This window comes from Temnothorax curvispinosus, unplaced genomic scaffold (assembly GCF_003070985.1).
Source record: "Temnothorax curvispinosus isolate PA1 unplaced genomic scaffold, ASM307098v1 QBEX01014078.1, whole genome shotgun sequence".
In the NCBI taxonomy this organism is placed as follows: domain Eukaryota; kingdom Metazoa; phylum Arthropoda; class Insecta; order Hymenoptera; family Formicidae; genus Temnothorax; species Temnothorax curvispinosus.
The window spans coordinates 741,813-757,167 of record NW_020223858.1 but is presented as its reverse complement, the minus strand read 5'-3'; the positions used below and the strand labels follow the sequence as shown (position 1 = coordinate 757,167).

At 41.5% G+C, this 15,355-nt stretch overlaps 1 protein-coding gene across 5 annotated transcripts in view; it reads right to left on the bottom strand.

Moving 5' to 3' along the window:
* Positions 1–15,355, bottom strand: part of LOC112464271 (neuronal acetylcholine receptor subunit alpha-7) — a 218,458-nt gene that overhangs the window by 90,938 nt on the left and 112,165 nt on the right. For all 5 annotated transcript variants that reach the window (XM_025031153.1, XM_025031157.1, XM_025031154.1 and 2 more), the window contains exon 6: positions 10,430–10,610. In XM_025031153.1, the coding sequence (XP_024886921.1) occupies positions 10,430–10,610 (181 nt within the window). The remainder of the gene's footprint in view (positions 1–10,429; positions 10,611–15,355) is intronic.

The window sequence follows — 15,355 nt, the reverse complement described above, 5'->3', positions numbered from 1 at the left end:
GAAATAGAGGCAAAAATTACGGTTTTAATTTTACGGCTTAAACGTTGCACGCACGTTCGATTTGTGCGTGTGGATTCAATTTATCGGTCTTCACATAATTAATGAACGTACGTCAATCTCCATGTTATTTACGCACGATTCGAATTAACGCAAAATTATTGCGGCAACTACGATATTGCTCTTCCGATATGTACATAACGTATACTATGAAAACGATACAGCGCTGGGAATATTTGTGTATTCAGCTCAGGACTCTTTTTCGCCAGCTCATCCAACCTGGTCAACCTGGCTAACGTAATCAACACGCAATTAGTATGTTCTCTATAGTAAATAATATCGGCGAATGAGATCAGATTTCTAAGCAATTTGTTACTTCCACTTGCAAGACTCCGAGAACGTGATGTTTGGCAAACGTCATTGGAATAATTAATTCGCAGTCTCGAGGATATCGATCCTTTTGAAGGATCGCCCCGAATCAAGATACGAGAATCAACAATAACGACAAGAATCTCTCGATAAGATGAGGGCACGCTGATATGTGCGCGAAGCGAACGCGAACTTAGCCTAAGCTTTGCCCACAGCGAGTACTCATTCTTTGGAGATTCTACGTTATAATTTTTCTTTCTGTTACAGAGCATTCTTTCATTTTTTCAATTAATCGATTCGATCCGTGTCCCTCCACGTGTTGCTACATTATTTAACAATAGTGTTGCTATAGTAGGTGTTATGCGTGTTACCTTCATGTAAATCGAAACAAGACGAAGATAAGTGCCAAGGTGTGTTTTAAATTGGACCTTCCTCGTGCGCGAAACTTTTTCTTCAATAAAATTCAATGTTTCGGCTACGCGTTAAGAATCAATCTTTTATTCCGTAACAAGTTCGCTATTAAGTATCCTGTAAACCAAACTTGAAGGAGACTCATGATATTATTATTAAGATCACGGAACTCTGTGGAAAGTATCTCCAGCAAATTGTAATCTGTGTTGACGATCAATGGACTAGTTGAAGTTTGGCTGATCGGTAGGTCGGATGTATTATATTCGTGGGTGTAAACTTCGACCCAATATTCAATTAATTCTAGCGCGTTTGTCCCTTTCCCTCCGTAATTCTCTCTAGGTGCGATGTGTGTGTATGTATTTCATACGTGATCGCGTGTATACGGCATATCTTGATCCACACAGTCGGCGGTTCATTGATTTGTATTATAGATGACCCATCTGCCGTGAAACAGGGGTTAAGGATATATTCGGTTTACGATTAACAGTTCGCCGACAATAATCTAACGTTGGGTCACGATCCCTATTCCATCTTTCATATTGCCGCGGGAATTTATGACCTGCTTATCAACGGAATCTTATAACAGTTGTAAATTGCGAGTTATTATACAGGAAACACTGTCGCCGTAAGATAGCAGAGCTTATTTATAAGTTATACAATTTTGCTGATAATTCCTCAAAGAATTCGACTTCGAATTGAATACGTTCGTAGATGTTTGAAAAACTTTTCGGTGGACATTTGTTCGATTAAATGCTGATAATACTTGTCACGTAAACTGTAGTTGCGAAATCTTGGGAATTACCTTTATGATCATGTTGATGACCACGTGACATACTATTGCATTCTGCTATGTCGGTCGAAAGGAAATTTTTGGCAACACACGTGTATGTTACTGCGAATGGTCAGTTGAAGAAAAGGCCAACGGATCGAAGCGTCTCAGAGGTGGTTGGCACGAGGATCGATCGAGAATTAGCTCTCGTGGGTGTCGGATCAAAGCGCGCGTGCGACCAGGACGGAGAATCTCAAGAATGAGGACTCGCCTGTCTCTGGCACGGAGACGTCACTCAGCTATCGACTCCACGGAAGGTAGGAAGTTCAGTCTGGACTCACTAGTGGATCGGCAGATTGCAAATGATTTGACCCTTGGGCGATAGACTAAACGCGCGGCGGATCGCCGAGGAGGAATTGCTCTCGAGGAGGAAAGATGAGAAATAAAAAGGAAAATGAAGAAAGCTGGATTGTTGAAGAAAAAGAGAGAGGGGAGAGAGAAGACAGAGAGAAAGTGGTGAGGGGTGGGAGAGAGGGGAGAGAGAGAGAAGGGGGAGAGAGAGAGGGGGAGAGAGAGAAAGGAGAGAGAGAGAGAGAGAGAGAGAGAGAGAGAGAGAGAGAGAGAGAGAGAGAGAGAACGACGGGAGAGGGTCGGGAGGAGTCCTCGCAAATTGTTCATAAACGAAATGGCCGGAAGCGTCGGCGATGACGAAGCGACCGGAAAATTGCACGGAACGGGAGCGTCGTCGTCAGTTATCCCGCTGAATGAACGCGAGCGAGGCGTCTCTCTTTCTCTCTCTCACACTCTCACTCTCTGACTCTCTCACGCCTCGGATAAATCGACTCGAGAGGAAAGTGATCCTTGGCTGCTGCTGCTGCTGCTGCTGCTACTGCTGCTGCTGGCGCGATTACGTAAAGTGGTGCGTAGTCGCGGATTACGCGCGAGCACTTCCGTAATCCGCCATCGACACGAGTAAGAGGGGCATTAATTTCTCCTCCTTTGATCGTTTTTCCCAATCGACGTCATTCTTTAATCGGTACCGTGCACAGCCTTCGCGTTATAGATTTTGATAATTGGCATCATTTTACGTAATATTTAATATATCGCGGAATTTGAACAAGTAATGATTAAAACGCTTTTAGATACGTACTCGTACTTCTTGGACGTAAGAATTATATTAGACAATTCTGTCGTGTCGCCGATTATTTTATTAAGCGTTGAATCAATTAACATTTTCTTAGAGCGTAGAAGGCGTGGCTTCTGTCAATGGTGACAGATTTTACTCGTTATTCGACCGCATTTGACAATTTGATTGAGAGATTAGTATTACGCTCTGTCGAGTCAGTGATACAGGTCGATATATGATCGGACATTGATCTTTCTATCCTCGCATTAAAAAAGGTATAAAAAGCAATACTTCTACGTGAAAAATCAGCGTGTAAGAATTTAGATGAATCACTCGATATACATAATACTTACAAACGGTAAGTAAAATGTCTTCTCTTTAATGGTTTCAACGCTCGAAAAAAATCTAAATTAAATGCTCGAAAGAGCTCTATTATTTCTCGATATACTCGTAACATTCCTTAATTAATGTTTGTCAACAAGCTACTGAATTACTCGAGTACTATCCAGCTTCGAATCGAAACTAATTCCGAAGCAGCGGAATACACAACGCGAAGTGCACAACAGGCTCACTTTCCTCTAGCTACGAGTTATCGTCGTGACAAGATATGCACGTCATGCGCAGCAAAGAGATCACCGTTACATGCACGAAAAATTGTTGAAGCGGTATTAGGTGGGAAATAGAAAGATAGTCCGAGAGATACTGAATAGATGTGAAGCGTATACATACATCAGGCATGCGTCTTTAATCGTTGTAAAAAAATAAAAAAAAAATAAAAATATATATATATATATGAATGGACGCGGAAACTTAAACTTGGAACTCAGGAAATCGAGAAGAATTCGGGAAGAGCCAGGAGGACAGTTATTCGAAAAAGAAAGTCGGCGTAGGACAATCGGTGCGGAGTCGATAGTAGAACGGCGTGGACGTGTGCTCCATGCAAAATTGTTTCCCAGCTCAGACATAATCACGTGGTCCCTGCTTTGACTGGTCGATGTATGTGTGTGAAGTATGTATAAGTATAGTTTGAGTCAGTTGTGTATTCGCGGTCGTCCTAAACACCTTTCTACGTCTGCAGTATCGTCTCTTTTTCGCGTGGGGAGACGCGAAGGGTAATCTGTGTATTTGCATATATAAATCCCGAAACCATCATGTTGTCTTTTCCGTCGTTTTCGTTATTTCTCTACTCTTTTTTTTTTGGTCTTTTTTTTCATTCTTTCCCCATTCTTCTCCCGCTTCTTATTGCTTTACTTCCGCACTTCTCATCGTATATACCTATGTATGTATATATGTATATATATATATATAAATATAGCGAAAGCTCTCGTTTGATACTCGAAGGAAAAGCCCGTGAAAGCAAAATAACACCGGCAAGCGACATCAGCCCATCATAGCGCCCTCCTCTACGTAGGAAGGTTAAATGTATATGTCGACACCATTATATATATAAGATTCAACATAGCTATAGTCAATTAGTGTGCTCAGATTGCGCTCGTGATGTGGTTGCAAGATCTTGGTTATTTTGACTGTGTTCATCAGACAAGTCGTTTCCCCAGCACTCCGAAGGAAGATTCCCAATTAATTCGATTCAGCGCGCAATTAGAATAAAAATAAATCGTTCGAAAACAGAGAAAATGGATTAAATTAGCGTGTCGATGAAAAGTCGATTTAACACCGCACGGACCAGTTGTGAAATGCGGACGGGCACAAAAAAATCAAAATTTTATTGTCACGAATAAAACGCGCGCGAACGAATTTCCGTCGAAAACAGTAAATGTTTATGCCCGCCTCGTAAAACCGTCTCTGCGGCATAGAGACCACGCCCGTCCATTAACTGCGCGTTGAGTTGTTTCTGTGAGTTGAATAAATAAATTTGTTTATCAGGACAAAACTAAATTTTTATGCGCGGACGTAGAGCCGACAACGTGATTCCTCGTTTATATTTGATCAGTTTTTGCGAGCGCGCTCTGTCATCGTGTCGAGATAGAAAGATATCTAAATTCGATTTAATAAAATAATAGATCCGCGCGAATACCAGCCAATAAGCAACGTATGTGTATATGCAAGTGTAAAACGGATGATTATGGCGATGCTATTACGGAGCATGGTGAAGTTGCTGTGAAGCTAAAATGAGCGTGAAGTTAAAATGGACTGAACTTAATGGCGAATGTAATTTAAGAGGAGGAGTCCCCGTTGGGGACTGCGGGCGATTTTAATGGCGGATGAAGTGCTTTGGGCGCAAAGCGGTGGCGTTGTCTACGGAAAAGTATGCTTTTGTCCGAGACAATTTCCAAGATTTAAAAGAACCGCATAATAATACTTCGGCCGAGTGATCGATTTCGACGGCGGACAGAGATGCGCGCCGTCTTTTCACATCTCGCGCGACGACGTCCTCGTTATTAAAGGCAACCATCGATCGGAAAACCGTTCCCGTCCTATGAACGTTTTATGAGAGCCGCTAATAATATTCCGGTCCGGCCGGCACGATCAACGGTGATTCGAAAGACACTGATCCCTCATTAAGATTCCATTATTATCGAGTTTGCCTTTTGGTCGATGACAAAGTTCGATGAACCAGTACGCAAGCACTTTACGGTCAATTTATTATATGTGATATGACGACGACGATGAAACACCGGAGAGAAAGAGGTACAAAAGTGGACAGATTATTTATTATTTAAGCGCAAAATTTATCGGAAAACTGATTTTACCCTCGGACGTGCAAATCGTGTTAAGTTCGATCGTGTCTTAAAGAGTTCGCGCGACACGATCATTGTACATAAAAATACAGCGCTTGAAATCTCTATATATTCAAAGATATTACTTGTTATAAAAGAAACTTGTGTATAAAAATTTGCATACAAAAATTGATTCATTAACATGACTCTTGAGAGAAAGAAAGATATATAGGTATATAATATAAAAGATATATAATATTTCATTCTGTCAAACTAGTTGTACTACAAACTACAGACAAATGATTGATTTGTGAATACCGAAATTGCAAACGCTGAAATGTGTCTGAAATATGTATGTCCCACGGTAAATTCTGTCTGTGCCATGATTAAGAGGTACAGATGGGTGTTGCGCGAAATGACACGAGGAACTTCACACGCATTTAGACAAATAATGACCAAATTTATTGCCCCCGGACTGGAAATCGATGGGACAGCGACCGCGTTGCGGAAGTACGGAGATTATTTATTACCCGCGAGATAGCCCTCGTCTGAAAAGCAATGGTAGTTTTTTAGTCTTATCGACGTCGGCCGTATTAAAGCGAGGAGAACAAAGAAGAATGACGGAGTGTTTATAAATTTATCGGCAGTGACAGCGAGGAAATAGTTCGACGCGCAATTTATAAGAATGCTAAAGCATGCACCTTATTTATCGTCAAAGCGTGCAACAAAGCCGCCACGTGCGGTTAATAATTTTGATATTATTAAAATCAATAACGCCGATGAATCGAGAAATTGTCACAAAATACAACATAGGCACAAAAGAGTGCAGTGAAAATGACGTATTAATTTTCATAACTTTAAATTTCAATATTTTACGGTATTTATTTGGTTGAATAAATAAAAATATTCGAACAAATAAAAATATATATATGCGTGTGTGTGCGTGTATGATGATTAATTTAATTTCGATCTGGCCGATTTTGCTTCGACAAAAAATATTTCTTTTAAATGACGGTAATAACATTAACAATGGACTTTAGTGGCGAATCGTTAAACATTTTATGCACATGTGTGTGTATGTGTGTGTGGGTGAGACACTTGTTGTTCTCATTCCAACCCGTCGCGATAAGTGCATTATCCGTTAGCGAACATTCGCTGAGCTTTACGATGCGGTGCAATGTTTTACGGTGTATCAGCAGCAAACGGAAAATCACGATTTGTCATTTTCAGTTTACTTTATAGTCCGGCACTACCAATCGTCGCATGATTCACCAACGTCGCAATAAATCGTTACCATAAAGCATGATTCTTTCTCTCTCGCTCGCAAATCGTGAAATATGTCGCAATAAAGAGGACAGTCCATGTTGAATTTTTGTGTGCAAATGTTTTTTCGCAAATCGGGAAACATAAATATTCTTATATGAGACATCCTGTCGTGAAAGGATATTAATACATGTAATTTGTCCGCGTTCACATCATTAAACAAATTTTAAAATTAGAACGTCAAAAATTAATTATGCATCGCGCTTGAATCGAATATTTCTGGAAAGTATTAAGAGACGTCTTTTAAACTAATTGCAAGATATTGTGACTTCATGCATCATTATCGAACGAAGCATTAAAAATAAAGTAAAAATTATTCAAGAATTATTAAATTGAAATTCAATGCAGATTGCGAAGCTAACGGAGTTTCATTAAATCAGGCAGATTCTTTAAGTCAAGCGTAATAAAATACCAAATTACGTTGATTCTCATTAATTCTGTGTGTCAGGGAGTGATTTCGAGCGACAGAACGAACTGGCGTGCCTCTCTACGCTCTGATCGTGAACAGTTCTTTGCGCGAGGGTCTCGAGGGGCTGGAAACTGTCACGGACGTGGCGAAGTGTCGAGGCCGGGTCGTAAGTAAAATGAATTTAACATTTGGCGTTTATATGCGGCCTGCAAACTGCGCGCCGTGGGAACGAGCTCGACAAACTCGACGTCGCGAGTTAGGCGCGATGTCGTATATGCCTAATATCCTCTGTACGCGCGCATCCACGGCTTCTCTGTACACATTTACGACGACGGGAATCAGTTGCCATACGGCGCCAAAATTTATCGCTCACGTAATGGAGAGAGGCGGATTCACCGTGAGATTACAACGGCTTGCATCCCCGCCAAACTTTATCGGCGTTTTATATCAATGCGAATTTGATAGTTCAACGTGCAAAAATTACGACAGCTTGTACGAACTTGGAACTTTGAATTATTCACATATTGGCAGACTGTCAATTTCAAATTTGAGATTAAGTAGATAGTAGAGAACTTATGCAACCGGAATTAAACGAGAATTTTGCATAGAACTTTGATAATTGATAATTTGATAATTGATGGGAGAACTTACGGGCGATTAAATCACGACAAAGAAGCAAAGATGAATATCTCACCTTTCTCTCTCTCCGACGAGATTCTCTGTGTAATTTTCTCCGGAGCGGAAACGTCGGAGTGCAAATGTCACGATTATTATCGTAAAGGACGTTATAGAAAAGATCATTGAGAATAATTATCTTGTAACAGAGAGATTAGGAAAAGTACATTATATATGTATAGCGAGTTGCTCGCTTTAAATACAGGCAACGGCAATTTGTCTAGCGCCGCGGATGTAATTATCATTGACAATGCACGTTGAAGTATCTGCGACACAATCTACGAGAGTGTCGAAATCGTTCCATTAACGATGGTCACCACAGGTTATCCGCAATTCAGATATTGTATAATCGAGTAGAGCTAGTTTAACAAAATTTCACCCTCGGCTCTCGAAATCCGTGTTACAAAATTACATCTAAAAGTAAGCTCGCGTCTAATAAAATCAAGCGACGTGCGAGGCAAACTAATTTCTTATTTATGCCATACAAAATTAAACAAATTAATTTTATCCCTCAATCTTTTTATCAAAATGTGACATTAATGCGTTACATTTTACTTCAAACGTCAAATCAATTCTCTAAGAAATGTTAAATGTAATTGACAGTGAGAAATGACAAGTGCAGTTCATGGACTGTTGAGAAATTCGCGACAAAGTGATTACGATCGGGTAAATAAGGTAATCTCAAGTGCTTTCTGAGATTATTAGAATTGATGCCGTCGATTCGACGCATGGAAATAGCGTTTCCATAATAGTGCGAGGAAATCGCTCCATTAATGGTGATCACCTCAAGTTACCCGCAATTTGGAAATAATTGGACAGGGCAAAATCGAATCCGACAATTTAAGCCTTGCGCCATCGGCATATTTCCGCACGTTAATCGACATCTGTGATGCTGCACAATTTACATTTTGTGTGCACAAAATAGTGCGTAAGTGTCTATTTTGCGCGACAAAATTGATTATGCTTTTGTCAAAGCGCATTTAAATAAAAATCGGTGAAATCGACCATTCACAAAATGACGTTTTCCTTCCGCCTCGGGGCGAACCTGGAAAATTGCCTAAAAAAACAATCCACTCAAAACGTTATGAAATTTTCAATGAAACAGCGTTGAAAACGCGACGACAGGATACGATTCTCGCGATGAACATTCTCTTCTGGAGTGCTGGGTATCCCTGACACTTTCCTATTTGACTTTGTCTCTTTTCTCACGCGGCACTCGATCTAACTCACACATTATAGAAAACGGTGCGTGTAATACGTGACGTACGTGTGTAACATGTAATGCTATATATCATATATATATATGCCTATTATGTATATAGATCCGAGCTGAAGCTACGAAGCGTGAGAACGGCTATCTATGGAGCATCGCTATTGTGTGTTGCACTCGTGAGTCTTGTGAGTCGGACAGAAGAAGCCGCGAGATGCCCGTCACGGGCGCGGGATAGGGTTTTTCTGGTCACGGCTGGGACGAGGTGGGAAGCGGGTCGAGTCTCTCATGGCAGCGAGGGATCCCTGATAGCGAACGGACAACGAAAGTGGCTTTATTTCCGACGGCGATAGAGCGCCGAGGATCCCGCGGGGATCCCCGCTTCGCACCACCGAGGGGCGACGCAGACGGGATAATTCTCGGTAGTTTTCCGCATGGAAATTCGGCCGCGAGCTCGTTAAGCGAGAACGAGACGCGTATCCATAATTGGTAATTGGACGGTAATTAAGCGGCGGGAGCCGCGATTAAATCACGTTTTTATTGCTGCGATTTCGACGACCAACTAATTACTTATTAATTTCAAAATATGCGTCGTATTAGAAAATTATATCAATATTCATATAAATATATATCTTTACATTTTTTAAATATGCAATTCAGTGAGTTTTAATTACAACCGTGTATATTTAATAAATTTGGGCGGTACACTGTTAAAGGTTAGAGGATGAAATTTAAACCAATACCATGAATTAGATTTATTTTGTTATTTTTAACTACCATGTGCGTCACAATTTATTAGTTTGAAACAAAATAGGATTATTTTAACTCCATTGGTTTAATCAAATTAACATTGTTTTAGTTAAATTAACTACATATTGAGTAGGAGCAGTGGCGACCTATGGAATAGTTAAAAATTACTCAAAATTGAGTTTAATTTAACCCTATGAATTTAACAGTGAGATGTAGCGTTAATAAAATATTAAACAAGAAATTTATTATTAATTTTTGAATGGCTTTATATTTCACACTAGCTGAAATATATTATTATGACTGATTGTAAAAGATTCAAATTTTTACAATAACGAAACATCAAATGCAAATTGACAAATACAAATTTTTAGTATTCGGAAAATTTGCATTGATAAATCAGAAATTTCTGAAGATTTTATCATATTGGTATCATCACGCATCGCACACAATAAATAAAAATTTTGCGACAAACTTTCCAAAGATCGTAATCGTGAAAATGGAGATTTTCTCCTTTGTCGCACCGCACGGCGGGCTATATCGCACTTGGGACAGCCACATTTCGCGGTCCCTCGCTCTCTGTCACCCTTCGCTTCCGGTTTACCCGAGTAAAAGCGCGTGTAGCTCATTCGGAAGAATTTAAGGGATCGATAATCTTAGTGCTCTCGGTGTGTATTGAGCGTGTGTCGGTGTGTAAGTGGAGACAGTAGTGTACCTGGTTGCCGTCGTAGGTCCAGGATCCGAACTTCATGTCACAGTGTTGGTCGTCAAAGGGGAACCAAGTGATGTCTATCTTGCATGTGCTCTTGAAGATGCCCGGAGGGACGTACAGGCAACTGCCGTTATGCGTGACCACCACGTTTGTTTGGTACGTCCCGTCGAAACCCTCATCCGCACTAACGTTTCATATCATACTTTCATTAATTACCCTCGTCAGTCGTCAATCGTGATCGTTTCGCGGCCGGTTTAATCGCGCGTCTCTTTAATCATCGCGTGATGGAGCCGGGAACGTCATCGGTTCTTGTTGCTGCCGGCAAGATCTCGCAGGAAGGATATTAACAGACGAAGAACGACGACTGTCACGTTTACGTCGGAGGTAAGGAGATGGATGGGGATATTTGAAGCATGGGAATTTCTCCGTTCCAATTACATTTACTTGCGACACCGTAATATCCATTAGAAACGCTGTCTTGCGCGGGAAAAAAATTAAGCAGATTCATGATTAAGCACAATTTTAGAAATGTCAAGATTATCGATCTTTATCTTACTTTACGAACGCGCTGTATTTCCTCACGTATTATGACTTGTACTTTCACCATTTATCTAAATCATTTTTCTTGCAACATCCTGAATGAATAATAAGATGAGAATCGCGAAGGTGAAGGAGAACGATAAAACGGGACACTCGCGAATGTTATTCATGCCATCATGAAAATGCAAACCGTTTAGAACCGCTTTTACGAGAGGCTCTTTAAGTGCAACGTGCGACCTGGAACTAAAAAAAAGCGAAAGGGTTCGAAAGGGTAAAAAGGGAGAAGAGAAAGGATACTGTGAGCCAGTTCGTGTTAACCCCTCAAGAATAATTCGAAGCGACCACTTAAACAGCGTTAAAGGATAAAAGCGGATACTTGTACCGGTCTCGGGAACCTGTGCGCGCGAATTTTTATGACATATTTATCTGGCGGCTTATTAAGATTTCGAATGTCGCATGTTGGGGCGGCAAACGCGCGAGGGTGTGCGAAAGGTTATTCCTCCGGAAAACGTGCTAATAAATGGGACGGCCCTGTACGCTGTTATACGCAAAGTACGCGCTTGGCGAAGATAAATCGAATATTACGACGATCTTGCGAGACAACTTGTAGAAATTGATACTGCGTGCTCGCGAAAATGTTCGATGTAGGTGGCATCGACGTTAATGTTCCCTTGAAATCGCTACGAGAAGGCGGCATCGGCATTGTCGAAGGTTTCGAGGATGTCATTCTCGCCAATCGAAAATCGATACCGCCGTATCGTTAAAGCCCTTGCGCTTCTCTCGTTACTTTTACACGTTATCGCGAAATGGAGAACGAAGGGGATAAGACGGAGGATGACGGGGAATAAAGGGGCGCTTCAATGAGTCTTTTCGGGGAGAATAAAGTTAATTAATTCCAGCAGAGAATTGAATTTTTTTTAGCACCACTGTGTTAATCATTATCTCGTATCTCTTCGTACGTGATCTTGCCGCGCTCGTCCGTTCATTCGCAATGAGATATTAAATATTCGGTCTCGTCGGTTTTGTGTGTTTTACCATTTGTCCCAGATCGCGGGATGGGCGACGTATGCTCTTTCGATGTTGATCAACGCGCGTTTTAATCGAACGCGCGCGCGCGCGCGTGCGACACGGTATCAGGGAAAATAGGCTTTATGAAATCGATCGGTGCGAAAAACCGGTCGAACGCTCTCTCTAATGTACGTTTATTCCGGCGCGTCATGGATAGCGGCATTGTCGTCGTTGTTGTGTGGCTAATGAAGACTAACGAGAAACGGGATTTCGCCCAAAAAGTGTGTCCGGCTAATTAATCTCGTTCGTGCACGACGGAACGAAACTGTGTTGCAGCGAGTACCGGGCATTGGATTTTGTCGATCGTGTTCCTCTTTTACGGGAACCTCGTTATTCGTTGCCGCATTTGTCTCTGAATGCGCGCGAGGAGCGCGCGGATACGCCGGGATACAGTACTACTACGGGAGTTTTGTGGCCGTTATTGTGATGATATTGTTATTGTGCGAATGCGTGTTAATTAGCTACGAAGAAAAATACTGCACGGCTACAGCAATTTGTAACAGAATCGTGAGAAACCGCGCACGTGACATCCGAACATTATCGGCGATCTGGTCAATAGAACCCGCAATAACGACGCGTCGGAATTTAATGATCGAATTGTAAGGGGGCTAATTATAACGACATCAAGGGACGCATTAATATATAGGTTAATAACCGCTCTTCTGACGGATTATCGCGAGATTGACAGATCGTTTCCGGCACATCGTCGACAGGATTGTCAATTACATCGAGTTGCAACAACACGACCTCGATCTATCTCCAATATGATTTCATAGAATTTTCTTGCATGATAAAGATAAAAGCCCTTTTTTATTTTCATTCTTTGCGAAATGATACTCACGTTGTTTGCCGAGTGGAAATTTAATGAAGTACGGCAAGTAATGTACGTCAGCTCGCTTCCATTATCACTGAGTAATACATTGTAAGGAAAGTTGCGACACTCTTGATATAAGTTAACGTAATCCCGTGTAATGGAAGTTACAATTTAGCTTGACATTGCATTGCACTCGATACCGCGCCATCATAAACTTCCCGCGAACTTGCGAAAGTTTTCGTTAATACCCCTCGACCCTGTGACAACAGTGGCCGCAAAAGTTTCCGCTCCAAGAGAAACCAAGTACCTGAATGCCTAACGATTGCTCGACGTTAAGTACTTACCCCGGAATGTCTCATAGGACGGTTAAGAATGTAAGCAAGTTCCGCACATGCCGCAAACTGTCGTTACGCGAAATCTTTTTAGCGTTGTTGGCATACGTTGCCTCGGCAAAGTGTGAAACAAAGCGAAAGGGTATTCAACGCGAGTTAAGAGCGCCGCGGTATTCTGTGACGATGCAAGTTCGTGCAAAACAAAATTTCAGCGACAAAGTTAGCAGATAAATCGCGATAACTCTAACTTGTTCGGACTTACATCATACTGATCTGATGCGTTTGATTAGCAGAAAACGCGACATCGCGGCAACAATAAGCGAGACATGTTAAGCTAGAGAGAAAAAAAAAAAAAAAAAAAAAAAAACAGAAAAGATTTACACATTGTTCTACCGCAGCGGCGCGACGAGGCGGATTTTACTACCATTCGAGATAGTTGCAGTCAGTGCACAATAATCAGGATGCACATATCTCGACATGTTTATCTGGAGCTTAGCGCGATCCGAAAAGCCGAGGGAGGAATGAGTAGGGAAATCCGCGCGAGGGAAAGAAACGGACAAAAGGATGACCAGCTCTGTCTCCACCATTGCGATGTTACGGACGTAACTTGTGAGAGGCTTATGCACTTTATTCGGTTCCCTAAGCAAGCACCTCTGCCGAGGTAACGGCGAATATTTGTACGAAAAGTCCGATCTTGAACGCCTCAATTTCCGAATAGAAAGAACGTCTGTGTGAATTGGACCTTCGAAATAACAATAGTGGAGGTGAATTGCGCAGGTCGTACAAGAACCGTCGAATGTCGTTTCAACCGCAGGACTACTAACGGACAGAAGCTAAGAAAAATAGTAGCTTTAATGGAGATTTAAATTTACGCTTTTGGTGAATTAAGGCTTGAGAGCATAAAAGGTAAAAACTTTGCCTTTCAAAGCTTTAATCAAACGTTGAAATTTAAGTTAATCTTTTACCAAAGTAATCTTATTGATTCTAAAATTACTCTTTCTATGTACATTAAAAGAATAGCTTAATTAATGATCAGTTACAATTTACAAATCATGATTTTAAATTATTAGATTTACGCAATTCTCGCGAGAGGCAGAGCTGTTTAATTAGAAGATTTATTATCAATATGTTCAATGTTGAAAACTAGAAAAATTAACGTCTCGAAATATCAATTAAAAAATATCTACTTTCATTTGATCACAAAACGTATGAGTAAAATAATAGCTTTTTGAAACATGTGTAAAATAAACTATATATTGATGGGACATGTTCACATTTATATACCCATACGTTAACGCCGGAAACGATTACATCTTAAGTGTGATTGACTGGCGATCAAAGCGCGAGTGAGTAAATAAAATAGCAATTGATGCGGCTGGGAACAGTGGAACGGAAGGATGGGCCTCGAGGATAAAACGCGGCTGGACGGGATTAAAAGACAATGTTTATCGAACCGTTCTCACTTCCTCTTCCTTTTGCGGATTCTAGCCTCTAGTTGCGCCAGCGTGCATCAAAGTCCACGCGCTGTCGCGTTCATGAATTCCGAGAGGCATTTTCGTCGATTGTTCCACGTCGAACAAAGGCGAATCCCACTGCGGTGCCTATTGTCGGGTTTTCGGGATAAATTCCCTGTTCTCGAGGATCGCTGACCCACCCACCGGTCTCTCTATGTTTCCTCTCCGTTCCGTCCGCGAGTTCTCGCTTATGCAGCACGTCGCTCTCGTGGGTCGCGATATTCATGAGAGGAGAGCACTTCGGTGTTGTGAGCAACAAGTAAGTCCCGCGCCCTGGATAGTAGAGGCGGGCACCCTCCCTTTTGTTCCGCGAGTAACGAGCGTCCCGCCCTCTCTTCATTGCAACCGTTGGGTATATCTTTAAACAATATCGGCGGGATGGAAGTACACTCAAAACCGATTTAAAGTACGCGATAATCCAAGGTGAGCGAGATCGGCCGAATCGTGAAAAAAGTGGAACAATAATTATCAGAGGCAATTAGGAAACTTGCCGCACAAGAGAGTTCTTTCAACGTACAGCCGGCTGCTCTCAGAAAAGAGACTATGACGTACCCTGCAGACGATGAATAAACTCCAGTAAATTTCGTTAGCGAAACGGTAAGGTGTAAAATCGCTTTTTTTTTTTTAATTTCTAAAAACAGCACGGTATCGAGATGCGCAA